This window comes from Apis florea, unplaced genomic scaffold (assembly GCF_048593485.1).
Source record: "Apis florea isolate Af1SG1 unplaced genomic scaffold, ASM4859348v1 contig_2835_pilon, whole genome shotgun sequence".
NCBI classification, from domain to species: Eukaryota; Metazoa; Arthropoda; class Insecta; order Hymenoptera; family Apidae; genus Apis; species Apis florea.
In genome coordinates, this window is record NW_028256652.1 from 613,265 (window position 1) to 630,563 (window position 17,299).

The 17,299-nt window shown below is 34.4% G+C and overlaps 1 protein-coding gene and 1 long non-coding RNA gene across 2 annotated transcripts in view; one reads left to right on the forward strand and one right to left on the reverse strand.

Annotated features, from left to right (window-relative positions):
• LOC100871808 (uncharacterized) overlaps window positions 1-17,299 on the forward strand; it is a 158,202-nt gene that overhangs the window by 55,924 nt on the left and 84,979 nt on the right. The window contains exon 2 of the mRNA XM_086907214.1: window positions 9,815-10,000. Coding sequence (XP_086763340.1) covers window positions 9,815-10,000 — 186 coding nt within the window. The remainder of the gene's footprint in view (window positions 1-9,814; window positions 10,001-17,299) is intronic.
• Window positions 1-17,299, reverse strand: part of LOC147657802 (uncharacterized) — a 37,368-nt gene that overhangs the window by 14,207 nt on the left and 5,862 nt on the right. The window lies entirely within an intron of this gene.

Here is a 17,299-nt window from a genome sequence, read left to right on the forward strand (position 1 = left end):
TTCATATTTCACGTACGCTTTTCAACTCTTCGATCAAAGGGGAATTTCTTTTTTTTGAAATTTGTTTCTCTCGCAGAAACGTTACTACGCCAGGACAGTGTTTCCGGAGTGGAATTGATTAATCTCGCCAAGCTTCAATGCTACAGAAATTTAATACGTTTTATCCAATTGAAATTTCGCATTTCATTTATTGCACGATTCGACGATACTTTGGTAAATATACAAATGTTCCAGCGAATTCCCTTCATCAATAAATAACGTTCCCCTCGTTATTTCCGCGTCTTTAAACGTCGAGAATAATTTAACCGTGCGTTCTACGTACAAGATCTCACAGATTTCTTTTTTTTATTCCATGGAACGTTAAATACAGAAACGTATTTCTCCGTAAGAAAAAGAAATTACCGATCGATAAAATTCCATGTCAATCTCAAAAGATAAAGAATACGATTCAACTCCATTTAACCAATATCTCGACAAAATTCTCAAGAATCGTTTCTCCCCAAACTTCCCAAAACTTCACTTCTCCTCGATATTTCAATTTCAAAACCCTGAAAAAACTCCTCTCCTCGATAATGCACATCCATTTCGATAATATTCATTCCAAACTTGTCAAGTAATTGATGATTTCATTCAGGCAAGTATTTTCGAAACACCTCCTCGTCCTGATAACCGCATCTTTCGCGAGCGTGTTTCATTTACCGTTTATTCGGCTATAATCATTTTGATGTGGAGCAAAAAAAAAATGTGCACCAAGAGAATGGGTTTGAGATATTTCTTCGAGCAACCTTGAAACGAGACGTCGTAAATTTTCCCTCGAACCAAGCGCTGGCTTATCCTCGTAATTGTCACGGTTAAACACTATTCACGGAAAACGATGTATAATTGCAATAAACTTGTTGTTCGAGGAAGTGATCGAGAGAGTTTATTCCGTTCGGTGGTGAATTTTCTTGGGATCATATAATATCTCTTTCGAGATACTTTTCGATACTTTGGAACTATCGTTTAAATAATTTGGCGTGAAATTATTCTAAACTATTATTCAATTTCGAGGAAATCCTCGTAAATCTGTAATTCCGTTTATTTGTAAGAATCTTATCATTAATGAGAAAGGGAAGGGAGAAAAGAAAGTGTTCCGTTCCGAGCCTGTTAGCAAATCCATTAGTAGCATCAATTAGCAGATCCATTATATAGTCTTAAATAACTGGATGATAGAAAGATAATTATATAAATTGTAGAAGTGATATTAGAACCTCTTTGTAAATAAGGAGTATTAGAAAAAGTATCTAAGATCCAATTCGAATTTTAATTTTACTTTGGAATTTTTTTTCTCAAAACTAAGACACCCCAATCACATACAATATATCTTAATAATTGGTGAAAATATTCGCATATATATATATATTTTTGGGGGGGAAAATAATGGAAAAGAAAGGAGAGAGGAGAATATTTTAATATTTTACGATTTACGTTTCTCTTCCTTAGGAATGCGGATCTGTATTTTTACAGAAATACACAGATGTATCGTTGTGTTCCATTCTTTCGCGAGGTTGGTTGAAACGAAACGTTTTAGATTGTCCATTTCCCCGAGTGCGACAGAATCGTCAAAGATCGTTTGAACATCTTTGGGGAGGAAAAGTAGCGGCACAGGGAAAATGGAGCGAACCGATGTTAAAGTGGTTGGAGTTGGATGGAGAGGGAACAGTTTTAGCATGACGGAATGAGAAATGCGATGATCCCCGCGTCGGTGCCGAATCAGACGATAAAGTTTTAACGGGGAAACTTTCATGGAAATGGACGTTATGAAGGCTAATGCTCTATAACGCTCTATAATAAGATTATCCATTCGAATATTGTTTTTACATGAAACACTCTCATGAACATTTCTAACACCTGCTATCTCTTATGATTGATTATTATTTATTAAACGTGATAAACAAATGCAATTAATTATTGAATTTTAATTGTCAAATAACTGAACAAATGAATTAATCAATCGACATTTTTCCTTCTTTCTTTTAATATCAAGAAATTTTGTTCCATTCTGTTACAATTTCTCTTCCTTCTCAATTTATTATCCATACATTCTTACATTCTTCTATTCACTCGAATTTTTTTACTCGAAAATTAGCCGATTCGTTTGTTGTTAAACTCGAATTAATAACGCCTCGCTCTGACTCTTCCGCGAGTTCATCGAGTCAGCTCGAAGGCTGGGACGGCGCGAGTAATCTCGACTTATCGATCTATGTAAATTGCGGGCGAAGCGGAGGGTATTCCGTGTAATCTTTATGTAACGCGTCTTGGAACGCCTTCGGGGAGATGACTCACTTTGCCACCAATCGCTTTTCCACGCGCGCGTACCACCGTGTTTAACGCTTTCTCCGAGGAGAGATTGTGACGCCTCGATGGGACTTATCTCGGTGTTAATCTCGCGAAAAGCGTTCGTGTCGTATCGCGTTCGAGGGGATCGATCGATCGATCGTCCATCAGAAATGGAACGAGAACAGTTTACGATCTGGCATTTCGATTCCTCGTTTTCAGCAATTTTAAATCGAGTTGTATCGATTGACTAATCGATCTTCTTGCATCCTTTTTTTACTGCCAATTGCTTTTGATTAATAAAAAGCAATTGGGATGAAAGTATTCATTAGATAAATTACGTTTTATTTAACGATCAAAGAAATTTTTACTAGGTTTCTGCAATATAATTTTTATTTATCCGTAATATATCGTGAAATGTATTGTTAAGTATGACTCGAGTTGGACAAGTTTATATATGTATACAAATGTACGATTAACTGCTTTGATTTGTTCCATTAAAGTTATTGGAGATTCAGTTGTGCTTCGTTAACCCTCATGTCAATAAGTGAGATTTCTCGGTGATAAAATTTCTAAATCTACGCTACAAATTGATAATAAGTAATAAATGTACCGAGCGATTGAAAAATCTTTCGAAATCATTTCAACTTTTTATCACGCTGAGAAGAGATACAAATGAAAAATCTCCACGTCCAAATTTCAAAGTATTTTGAAACGAAGGTAGAGAACTGGTTAAAAACAGGCGACAAATTTTCCCAATTTATCCTTATTTGCTTCTAATCCTTTTGCTCTTCTAATACAAACGAAACGTTGTAAATCTTCCTCTATTTTTCTTTCCAAGAAAATGACGACCCGGTTCCTTTAGAAATTTTCAAAGTTACTCGGATAAGAGATAACCGTTCGCAACGAATGAAAGCCACAGCGTCAGAAGCGGATATTTGCGGCAATATTAACAGAACGCCGCGTTATTTCGGCGCTCACGATTTATCCGATTTGCGTTAATACAAACAACGGATTGTATCCGATTCGTTGCGCATCCTGTCTTTTGGAAAAATTGATTAAATCGATCGCGTTTAAATTCACTAGTTTTACTACTAATTCGAACGAAATGAGACGGATCTAATTAAACGAATATTTATTTCGTACCATGTTTCTGAATGTAAGGTGAATTTTTTAAGATTTTACAATAATGAATATTCGAAAAGTATATAATACGTCATGTCAGCGACACGATACAATTAATTCTTTAATTCATTCAGATAACAGAATTAAATGTATTTTAAGCGTTAACTTTGTTGTAACAGAAGAATCTTGCGTACTTTACTACAGGCTTTATACACAACGTCTTAAGTTTCCCATTAAATTTAACTTTACATAGTTAGGGACGGTATTAAGAAAGAAACATTGTACCTTTTTTCCTCTGGAAAGGAATAATTTTGATCCTGAAAATTTACCACCTCAAAATGAAAACTGAAAACTTTCAACTCGACGAAATTAACATATCCCCAGAATATTAATTAAGAAAAAGTTAAAGCGAATATAATTAATAATTATCGTAAACTATTAGCAATTAATTCCATTCAAAAAATCCCCAAAACGATAGTAAAATTTTGAACAAAAAAAATATAAATTCATCCTCGAAAACCAAAGATTAAGAAACTTTCTTAAAAGCAACATTAATTAACACACTCCCCTGCTCTCAATCGTTATCTTAATAATCGTTGCTAAAATTACTCCGATCTGAAACAACGCGTCCCTTTATCACGAATAATAAAAATTTTCGAGAAAAATATAAATTCGTAAAAGAACTCTCTCTCCAGATTCCTCGAGAGCCTCGTTCCATTCAACGGCGAGCTTACGGTTCGAAGAAAGAAACTACATGCGTACAACAAATACGTAAATCTTAGAGCTGTGACAACGGTTAACTCCTCCCTTCGATCGTAAAATATTCCAGCGGGAGAAACATAGGAGCGGAGGCGAACTGGGTGTCGTTAAAACGAGGCGAGACTTAATAACGCGTATTTGGAACGAAATACCTGTCGATCGAGATGGAAACGCCTCGAGAAGATCGACGCGAAGCGATGCGCGAAGGTGAGAAATTTCAAGGCAAACGATTTATGAAATTGGAAAGAGAAAAAAATTCTTGGAACAATTAATTGGATATGTTGGAAAATATTCGTGGAATATCTTCAGAGGACTCTAAGCCAAGTATTGCTCCTAACATGTCAAAAATATTTTGTTGATTGAGTTAGATATGGGGATGAAGTGACTTTCACAAGAGCGATTCGAAGAAGAAGAAAAAAATCAAGCTTTTCTTTGCCAATTAATTGCCATATCCTCTCCTTTTTAAATCTCCCTTCCTCCCTCGTCAACGCCACCAATCGACAACAAAAAAGGGAGAATAACGAAACGATTTCCAGAGAAACGTTTGACAGAGATCGCTCGACTAGAAACTATCCTAGATAAATATCGATGAATTTCTACGACAACTACGCTTATCGTTTTCGCATTCCAATTCGCAGAAGACGAGGCTGCATTCCTCTGGATCTTATATATCTATATATAAAGCGTCTTTTGGAAGAGAGAAAGAGAGAGAGAGAGAGAGAGATCTCGGGTGACATTAATTAGAGAGTCACCACGGGGCAGGCAGGCTGCATTAAGTAAATGGGTCTCGGGTTCGCGCAGATTGCTTCCATAAAAGGCTCGCGATCGTTCGTTTTCCCTGCATGTTGTGCAGCTTGTGCACGGTGTTTGGCCGCGAGAATTTGCGCGGGTGAAGAAATTAACGCTCACCCTCCCTCCACGTGTTTCCCCCTCTCTTTCCCCTCTCTTTTCTTTTTTTTCCCCGCCTGTCAACCTTTCTTTCGAGTCTGTTGATTTTTTTTTTTTTTTTTTGAACGAGCAATTTTGCCGTTCACGGTTGTTGTTGTCGCGTTGTTGGAAACGATCGAAGAATCGAATAGGTTTTACTCGCTCGATCTTTTGTAGCTGACCATTTCTCTTTCGCTCAAACTATGAATGGATTTTATTTATTTTTTTTTTTTATTCTCCATTATCTGGGAGCCAGGATGGAAATTGAAATGATTTTGTAAGGGAGATAATTTAGAAGGGAATTTGTTTGTAAAATTCGAAGATATTTATAATTTTCGTTCGAAAATTTTATTTCTAATTAAATCGTATCTTATTGATTACGAAATTTGAATTTGTATCCATTGAAAAAATGTTGGAACGTTTTCTGTGGCTCTTTCGAAACGTTCATCGTGAAAAAGAATGTAAATTTATCGAAATTTTGAATTTTTTTTTTTTTTTAATAGTACATCACATCGTGTTTGATTGCACGATTTTTGGATGAAATTTTGGATTTTTTAAGATTAATAAAACTGGGAAATGATATTTCGTGGTGGTCGAAATTTTAGCTATTGTTACGTCAAATAGAAACGTAGAGGGAAATTTTACAAATTCTTTTTTACAAACTTTAATTAGACTAGGTAAGTTCGTTACATCATTATACCATCCTTTTCTTGAAAGGAAAAATCTCTTTCTTGAAAATGAGATATCTTTTTGAATATTATAGACACCGAGCCGTAATTCCACGATTTATAAGTAGTTTGCAACGTTTAACTTTCAACCGAGATAGATAGAGGATGGAAAATTTTCTACCTACCAAGCTTTTCCTCCAGGGTTCGCCTTAAAAATTACGTCTATTATTTCTACGTTTTGAAGCATCTCGTTAGTGCATTTTGTTAATTAGAATGGACATGCAGCGTTCCTAATTTTACCTTGTTATTCGCGGAGATACTTTAACTTCAAAGATACTTTACTTTTTACTATGCAGTGTATATATATATATAGGATAATTATAAGAAAAGCATTCTTCCAAAATTTTCGAAAATATTTATATAAATATCCTCTTTGGAAGAATATTTAATTGTACTCTCGATGTATTCTAAATTTGTACAATATTTATAATGAAAATATTATTATTAATTTCAACTAACAGTTTCTAAAAGTTGAACATAACTTTATGTGTAAATTAAAAATATAGATTTTACGTGTAAGAATATTTTTATTTAAGAAATTATATTTTCTTCATCCATTATTAAATCCACAATATAAAAATCCTATATAATATTCAATTTTTTGTTTGTCAAATAATAGAGTAAAATTTAAAGAAAAATCTATCACAATTTTTATCTATATTTATACATCGATAACCACGAAATACATAATTTAATCGTTCAAAAGACAATGTAAAATTCAATGGTGCACAATGGCCTGTTTAAAATTCTAACCGGTCGTTATCGACATAGCATAAATTTCGCGGTTAATGCCGAGCTGGCTGGTTTTTGGGCCCGCCCAACCACTTATTTCATACAATGCCGGTTAGTTAATTATTTCGATTCGAGTATACGTGTCCACGAGCAACGCCTCGAAAATCATTTGGATCTTTGCCCGTTGACGAATTAATTCGTCGAAGCGTTTGTGGCAGCTGTTAAAGTTTATCGACCAAAAGTGCTAAATTCAGAATTTTCCTTTCCTTTATTTTCCACAACTTGTCTTTCCGATTAGTACTTTTATTACCTTCATTTCAATTCGAGAATAATAATTCGTATGTTGCCAGAGTATTTTTCGAATTCGAATTAAAATTTCCATTTCAATTTGTTTTTTTTTTTGGAATAAACTTTATAATCATATACGAAGATTTGTTTTATGCAAAAAAAAAATTGTAATTGTTGGGATAATAGAGGGTCAGAACTTTGTAATTTGAACTTCTATAGTTTAAAAACAGCTATAAATCGAAGTATAAACTTATCTTAATTCATTAGCCACGAGTTGCAATTTCACCTCTACCTAAGTTGAATTCCGAGCAATCTCCATAAATGTTATATCAAGTTGTGATGTATCTACAACTCGAAGTAATTTCATACGTGTCATAATCTATCAATGATCGATTATTCCGTACGTTTCCAACTGCAATACACAATCAACACATCCACGAATAAAACGAATAACTTTCACATTCTCGATAATATTTAAGAACAAAAAGGCAATTACGAAATTTAATATTCTCAATATCATATTAAGATAAAAAGTGCAATATTCTCTATTCCTCACGATAACTTTTAAACAAAATCTCGACCACTAATTAATCATTCGTGGCTCGCATGTCTGACCAGAACCAGGGCTCACAACTCGGCTAGAATTCTGTTCCTTATTGAAACGCGACTGGGATCCACAACTTGGCTTTCCTGATCATAGTATTACGATACCAGAGAGACCAGGTCAATGCCTACAATTGGATCGTCAGCTCTCATCCCATTCAAATCGCGCCGCCCTATTCATTTAATTAACACGCCATCGTTTGGTTACGTTTCCCTTTGAGCAATATCGGTGAATAGAGAATTGACCGTGCACCTTCTAGAGCGTCTTGATATTAATTACGGAATGTAAACGTTCAGGTATTAATTAAACGACAGACCTTCTCCCTCCGGATGATGCTTCAAACGGAAACTTCCTTCCTCTCTCCTCCGAGGTGGAAATCCGTGATTTTGTACACGAGGATGTCGCATCCCTCCTCGTGAAATTCTCCTTGTGTAACATAGAATTGTAACAAACGTTTGTGCTATTATTGCTCGTTGGATCCTCGTACGAATATCGGAGAGGAATTTTGAAACTGATTCTGATATAGCTATTATTATTATAGTTCGTCGAGGACGACATGGTGATTTTAATTATTCTATATTGTTACTACTTCCTCGAATTTCTCATAAACCCACAAATATCTGAAATCAACGAATCACGGCAAAAATCTTTTAACTGATTTTTAATAAAAACCTCAATTTTTCCCCCTATCGCTTCTACGATCACTAAAACGATGGATCTGGTTTCCCCGATTCCGCCATATCGTTGGAAAATCTCTATCAAAAACGTAGAAAACTTACTGACCGATCGAGCGGTGAAAAAATTCCCTAGAAATTGGCGAGTAACGCAAAAGGCCGAAAAGAACTAAAGGTTATTAAACGAAAGGGTAGGTGGTAATAGTGTTATCCTTTTATCTGAATCGCCAAGCAGAACGAAAGTCGTTACGACGTCCGAAGGTTGGTGATTTCGTTCTGGCCATCGTTGGCGGTGGCGAACATGACCTCGGCGCTCTCGTGGCTCGTAACTCGCCCGAGATTCCTCGCGGCGAGCCGATTAGGAACGTTGCCCTTCGACTACGGAAACTACCAGCAGTTTTATAACCGTGAAATTGTTCCTGCCTTTTTTCTCACATTTCGCACGTCAAGTTTGTTTGATATTAAAATTTATCGCGCAATGAGATCCATTACGACGAAAATAAGAGAGTAAGACGCTTGTTATGGGAAATTAATAGTCGATATTTTCTTCTACGTATTCGTGGGAGAGGAAAAACAAAGGAATGTAAGGTTGAGGCTTATTCATCATGAGCATGATAATAAGAATATTCGAATATTGATCAGACAGATTAGATTCGGATATATATAATATATCGAAGATAATATTGAATATTTGTTGGAAAAAGATACGAAATAGATCGAATGTATCGAAGATCATTTGGGAGAAACAAAAGTTTTGATTAATTTAAATAAACGATAAAATAAAATAGTTAAAACGATCGTGTTATATAATTGTGCACGGTAAAGCTTACAACGAAATAATGCAGAAGAAGAAGCGAGCAATGCTTAATTCAGAATCTAAGTTAAATTATACAAATTTTGTTACCGCGTTGAAAAAACATTGGTCAACTAAATTTTAGCTTTTCCTCCTATAAACCGAGATTGGGTGGTGACCAATCGCCATGGAGTTAATTTCCACGCTCGACCAATACCTGGTCGAGATTAAATTTTCAGTGTACTCTGGCCACTCTTTGTTCCAAACCTATGAAACACTGCAAAAAACTGGCTTTCCCCATTTCGAATAATGGCTCTGCCAAGTTGAATTGAAAATAATAATTTTCACCCCCCCCTCCTCACCCCCTAATTCGTTTACAACGTAATAATCGAATTGTTGAAATTAATTGTAATTATTGTTAACGTAATAACGAGGATTGTAAATTTCGAAACGAATGAATATTTTCTTTTGTGTGCAAATTTATTGAATTTGCAATATACAAATGTAGATGATGATACTTTGGAACATAAACAGATAAAGCGCTTGTGTCATATTTTTTCATGTTACAACTTTTATAATAAAGCGTTTTATGAAATCTCTTTCATCTCTTTTATAGATTATTTTAATTTCGATTTTTTAATCGTACAAGAAAATATTGTACTCCATATTTTATATCGTATCAATGATTAACAGAAAATTAAAATCAAAGAGAATCTTTTATGCATTCTCATTATATTTACCAACTATTTTCTTCCCCCAAATACTGTTATTAAATCTAACGTTCTAACAAACATTTTTAAAATTTGGCCAATCAAATAGCTCTCAACTTCTCATTCTCTCGCACGATTAAAGCTGTGCTTCGTTTTAGGAGTTCTCGGGGATTGTCCCTTGGTGCAAGCGCCACAATGGGGAAGAGTGAGAGAACGAGTCCTTAAAGATGGTACTTTACAGACCGTGTACTCGTGTGAACCAGGCCGTAGATTGAAGGGACATAAAATACTGACTTGCACCGCAGACGGTTGGAATCATCCCATCCCGAAATGTGTGCCTCACGGTAAGTGACTTGCACTTCGCTTTATACTTGACTTGACTCTTTTCAAAGACAAGTCTAAATTTTAGAATTTCATTTTTTAAAAATTCACAAAATTCACTTTGGCAAGATTTGGTGTATAATAATTATGAATTAATTTATCTTTTACAATAAGAGTGCAAATTAGTTATACTTCAACTTATATTTGTTTTTGAAATATTTTATCATCGAATTTTTCCAAATTAATATTCTATTATTTTCAGTATATATTTTGTTAATTACACCCAAAATTAATCAAATATTCACGTATGTTTAAAAACTTTCCTCTTCTATAGCTCAAGACACTATAATTATGCGTCCATTTCTACACAACGAATTTATTACATGAAATTTTACAAGAAATCTTCGTTGTATCTGTAATTATTAAAATTAACAATCAGACGTAGCAAACAAACGCAGAAAGTTTGAAAAAGTTACGAAAAATATCGAATTCTTCGATTCGATACTTGTCAATAAAACTTCCATGCAATGAAAATTCGTCCAACGTTATTCGCGAAAAACGATATTCCCCTCTTTTCATTTTCTTTGTGTCCCCTTTGTGTGCGTTTTCGGACACACCGCGTATAGACGCAAATAAATTCGAAAAGTGGAATTTCTCTGAACGATGGAAAAACGAGGCGAAAACAAAAGAAAGGAAAAAAGATTCGCTTTGAATAGGCGGAGAAGTTATCGAGTAGAAGACGAGGCGATATCGAGTCGAACGAATTTCCGGGTGTTTGCATAGGCGGAGGGTATGAAACGTATGAAATCTGGGATAAGCGCGATTTGTCCAGATAGACTCGACCAATTTATTCACAATTTCGAGACCACAACAACTGTGCTGGTGTATCGAGGCGTTCTCGTTTCGTTGACAAGGAAACGCGTGTGAATTCGCGACGAAAGTCAGTGAAATTAACGAAGACCTTCGTTATACCAGAGACCTTCGTTATTATTGCTGTTGAAGAGAGATGTATTATTTATAGACGAGAATCGTTTGCTTCGTTGATCTCAAATTTGTTCGACGAGATACTTCGAGATGCTTCGTGATGCTTTGACGAATGGTATTTTTTATAAATGAAATTTTCCCTTTCTTCCTTTTTTAATAATTGACGACGAAAGAGTTTCTCGAAAGAGTTTTTAGAATTTTTCTTTCCAATTAAAGAGATTTTTGAGAACATTCTCTCAGCTTGCAATTATTTTTACGTTTAATATATTATTTATGTAGATTATAGTATGCTTTTACAGTATATTAAATATATATTTAAAAATTCGATTCGACCTTTTGCATCGCAAGTTCGTTTTCGTTTTATTTACAATTTAGAAAAATTCCGAATGATGAACGAAAGATAAGAAAAGAAAGAAAAGAAATGTTGGAATAGAAAAATATGAAAACGAAGATTACGATGAATTTTTAGATTGCACTTTTACATTTTCTTCAAATTTATTTTATTTAGCCAATTTTTGGTATTACACAGAAATAGAAAAAGGAAAAAACTTACTCGTGATATATGTACCTTGCATGCTAGATACCATGTTATACGAATAATCTATTGAAAATTGGATACATCTCGTTTTTATCAATGCTCTTTTATGAATGTAAGCGATCCAAAGAGCGTTTCGACACCACACTTGAACCAACTCCTCCTTCGACGTAACATGACACGTATCTCAATTCGAGCATCTTGCCAGATGTCGACGTAATAATATGGCAAATAGTCCACTTGACTCGCGATAATCTCGTTCGAAAGGGAGATAATTTTTTTCTTTTACGTCCACTTTCCACGACACAGTTTCGTACCTTAATATCTCATTCCATAATGTTCAAACGCTTCATTTTTTTTCATGTCACATTCCTTTCTCGTTTCGAATTCTTCTCCCGATACGATACGGTATTATTTTATTTGCAAAACAGTTAAACACCAAGTATTTAAGCACTTTACGAAATTTATTTTAAATATGAATATGAAAAATGTAGGTTATATCGAATAAATTTTATACCGACGCTCTTTTTTTTTTCACGCGAATTTTCATAAAATACATTTTTCTTGCGAGTTTTATATATTAATCCATTATTTGCGCAAAATATTTTATTTCTATATTCGCGAAATGTTTCTGTATTATTCGTGCATTTTCAATCGGGATTTAAAACAATAGATCGAATAATCGTTTTTTCAAAATAAACTTTTGAAATTGTTCATTACATTTTATATAATATAGGCAATATTGTTCTAAATATTGCAAAAAAATTATGAAATGCACGTGATCTTAAGCTTGAAAACTCAAGCTAGTGTATCAAAAAAAAAAAAGAAAAAATATGTATTTTACCAATTCGTTAATCTTCATAAACTACGTACGTACACCAACGATACATAAATCTTTCTTCCGTTCAACTGTATATTATTTTTATCTCGAAAAGCAATTCCATTTCGGTTATTACACGAAAGCACGCTCCAAAACCCAAGAAACCTTGGTACAAGGTTATAAAAAATTCCAATCGCTTTTTCCTTATCACCATCACGCACATCCGCCCCCATTTCCATAATACCAACATTTCTTCCAACGCAGCGATCTTCTTTGCGATATCAAACAGAACACTTTCGAAATAAAATTTCCCCTCATCAATCACGGCATCTAAGAGGTTTTTCACATTGTCTCTCGTCGGCTCTCGTCGTCCGATTGAAAATAAAACGCCAGCCGATCGATATAACGCTCCTTTTTTCATCGCGCTTTGTCAATTACACAATGTGTAATCAAGTGGCACGAAAAATATTGATCGATAATCGATATTCCGAAAAAAAAAAAAAAAAAAAAAACTCGAAGAAACTTTACATCAATCCCCAAATCTCTCTTCATTCTAATCCTAATTAATCACCTTGATTGAAATAAATGATATTCTCGGCCACGGTTCCATGTTTAAAAGTGCCACGCAATAATCCATTCGTCAGTTTGGTAAAAACTTCGATGCTTAAAAAAACGTAACCCTCGATGAACTACTCCCTCCACTAAACTCTCCAACACACCGTTTGAAACAACTCGATTGATTTCCAGAATTCTCCCAGGAATCTAGAATGCTCTCAGACGATGCTCCAGAGACGGGGGGAGGGAGAGGGAGCTGAGAAAAGAAAAGAAAAGGAGGGGAAAAAAAAAAAAGCGGCGAATGGTTTCGAAGACGCGGAAGCAGTCCAGGAGGAAAGGAAAGGTGGCGATGGGGGGTGGATGTGTGTGTGTGGAGGGGGATGACGAATGGATTTTTCGTAGCGAGACACCTCCCAGTGGGGCCTGAAAAGCAACCCCTTTTCCCTTCGAAACCAGGATCGAAAGCAACGGGATTCCCCTTTGATTTATTGCCGCGGTCTCGCGCGTTACGTTCGTAAAGAAGCGCGACATCTTTCTTTCCAAACGGGTGGACACGAAGCGCGTAGATTCTCCACTCCTTCGAAATGGTGTATCGAAGAGATTCTTTCTTGTAGATACTTTCGTGTACAAAGGGGCTGTCCACCCTTCATTTCGACCAGATCTCGTGTGAATTACTTTGAGAATGATTGAGATTCGTACATTCGACGTGCGTTGAAATGTAGATTTTTCTTTTAATTTGTGCTTCGAGAAAGTTGATACGTAGTTGAATTGCATTTTGCACGAAATTTTGTTTGCAATTTTATCTCGACTGAAAAAGGAGCGAGAGGAGATTGAATTGAATATTTCTTGAGGCGAGAAGTTAATGTATCGAAAGTAGGATTGTGACATATTGACAATTAAAAATTGACGGAAATACCCTTGTGCACGAGCAAATTTCATTTCGAATGTAGAGCAGCTTACGAGAAGCACGTTCACTATAGTGATCTTCAAATCTGGCACACGAAAAAGAATTTATCTCGTAAAAATCGTAGGGGGAAAAATCTACGATGTTATTTATAATCTACTCTTTTGAGAACTATTATATATCTTGCTATTTGAATTATATTTGTAAAAATTGTAAAAGTTTATTCGAATCCAAGGATATTTTCGTTCTTTTCTTTTCTTACTCTTGATTTTTACTTCTTTTTGTATATATTCTATATAGTAGAATATGGGTGTAATTTTGGATAAATTACATGATATAACGATATATTAATTATAACAGAATAAAGCAACTGTGACTATTAGGCATACAATCGAAATATAGTACACGCTTGGAATTTGAAAGCTGTTATATACGAATTATTAATTGTACAATTGATGTTTTAAAAATAATAAATTTATCGCTTTCATACATCAGAAATGTTCCTTTTCATTAAAAATCAATCAAGATTATATATACGAAATTTAATTTCGCTTTATTTTACGATATATAAAGAGTAAAAAAATTAAATCCTCCGGCCGCTTAACAATTATTTTCTTAATCCTTTGTAATTACGATCGAGTGTACCCGTTCATTAATTCTTGGAAGAAGAATTAAAATTTTCGCGTCTTTAATTTTGCGTTTTTAATGGGCAACTAAAAAACCAGTCAGCCATTTCGAAACGCAAAAATAGAATGGGAAATTAATTGAAACGTCGCACGTCCTTTAAAATTGGGTCGGTGGTAAAACACGTGGGAGTAAACTAGAAGAATATTAAATATTAAACCTTATTAAAATCTGTCACAAACACGGCCAGTGTCTGTTTAATCTGGAGAAAGATTAAAGAAGAGTTTTCTCTCGAAATTGAAAGAATTTCTACGTCTCGTTTATTGCTGAAAAAAAGCTTAATGTCAACTTGATTTCTTTTTCGTTGGTGAAAACTTTTTTTTCCTCTCATTTCTTTAAACGAGCAAGAACCAAGATGGCGGAATTAGTCAATTAATCAACCAGAGCGACATCTCTTCTCCTGAACCGATTCTCCTGAATATTACGGAATATTGCGCAGCTTTAATCATAAAATCATATTGTTATATCGTTTTTTAAAAGACCATTCTATTTTCATTTGATTGTACATTTTTCATTTATATCTTCATTGCTCGTTTCAACTTGAAATATATATTTTCTGGGACGGTTTAATATTGTAAAATGCGCTTTCAGTATTTCTCATCTCTTCGTTCCGAATCGATGAGCTTTGATATGAATTAAAGTAGAACTGTTATTTAATAATATATGAAATAATGAATACTTCTACGCATACATTTTTACCGATTTTTGAATATTTGTTAATATTTTAATAACAGATATAGTAGTTACTCTTTTTTTTTTTTTTTTAATTAAATTATTCTACAGACTCCTAAAAATAGATACCATTTATTTATTGAAATTTTTATCGATAAATGGAATGTTATTAGACTTTTATATTATAAAAAAAATGTTAATGCTAGAAATGAATTTTATCTAACATTCGTAAAGTATATCTACACAAATATTTTGAAATTTAGAATTAATTTCGTTAAAAACAAGTAAATTTAAAATTAAACAATTTTCAAATCAAACAAGATGGGGGAATTAATTTTAAAGTATACACAAATTTATCTTCCATTTAATAAAAAACAGCTAGCCACATCCTTAAACTTCAACAATTCAAGCGCGTGGAAAGGGTTGATCGTGGCATAAAAGTAGATAATTAATTTGTGAGAATTTCCACGAATCCATTAGACTCTGCTTATAGAAGCACGTTTCAACACCGGGGTGCGGACTGTTTCAGGTCGATATCGTGTTTCCATATGTGCGACCGCGGTGCTTATGTCTCTTTCAATGCTTTCGACAACATGTTCCAACATTCGCGCGCCTTTTCACATCCTTTTAAGTGCTTCAGCGTGTTACGCGCGTGAGAACACGATTTCGGTTTTCAAATGATTCGTCCGCTTCGTGTAATACAAGCACAGAAATATGAGTTTAATATGAGTTTATGACGCGCCAATCAAAAATGAAAAAGATTTAGAATTAGTTTTTCGTCCTACATTTTTTACAGATCGTGTATACATATATGGGATTTCGTCATTTACGTGGGTGCGAGATAATTTTTAGAGAGACACGTGAAAATGGACGTTTCGAAAAATAAATGATTATTAATACGTGATGATTCGTAATTGGTAATCAAGTAATTGGTATGTGTATAATAATTGGCAAAGTATTACCGAATATTTGGTATGCTAACCTGTTATAAATTTGATATAAAATTTAAACGTTCATTATAGAAAATTTAATTGCAACGATATATTTGATTGGGAATATTTGAAATATATCAATAGAATTTTTGGGAACGAGTATATATGAAATATAAAATTCCAAGAATCGGGAGGACACTTTAATAATAATTAATTCGCATTAAGAAATTAAATAAATCGTTTCAAATACGAGAGAAAATGAGAATCGATAGAAGCTTGATAAAAGTTCTGGGAGGCAGAGGAAAATGGCGTACCTATTCAAACTCATAGCTATGTGTATAAAAGTCAAAGTACCGTGTGGCCAATTTTGTACGTTTGATAAAAACGAAAACGTAGAATCAAGCAAGTAAAACGAAGTGGACACTCGTACTTTTCCAATTTACTTTCGTGCAGGACTTTCTCAAACAAGTCTATGACAATTAATTAAAATATATCTATGACTCTGATCTCGTGAAATATAATACACACAGAAGCAAAATTTAAAGATGAAAAACAGAAGGAAGAAAACTATTGATGAGAACGATGATTCAATTTCAATTCTTATGACAATAAAAAAAATTTCTTTCGAAAATATATTATACAAGATGATATGATACATCAATATTTCACTGAAACTCCTTCCTTCGTTAAATATCGTTTTCAATTTCGATAACTGCGTGTATGTAATAACATCTATCAAGCTATCTATAAATCGTTACAAAACTGGAAAGATTTTCTAATTAAAAAAATAAAAAAATACGTTAAATTCTAAAAAAGTTTATTATCTCTATCGTGTTACCGTATTACTGCTTTCTCCTCTTATTAACCGACTTCATCGTCAAAGTTTCCAACAGCATCCTCCTATCTTTATCGTTTAACGGGTACAGCTCGCTTTAAAGTTGTCGCGGGCGCATGGTGAAATAAAAGGCAATTAAGAGGAGGCGCGTTAAACGGGCGTTTCTGCGCGGGTATCGATCGAACGAGATCGCAGATTAAACGCGGAAGATCCATTATGCCGTTATCATTGCACGCGGTGGAAGCCGTGTGTCGCGGCGGGACGCCTTCGTCGACGTCCCGGAATTTAACATGCGAGTTCAGAGGAAGCCCGCAATCGTTAAGTTGTTCCCGCACCTTCGAGCAACCAAAGAGGCTAGATAATTCGTTGCAAATGAACTTAATTACTGGGTGAAATCCCCC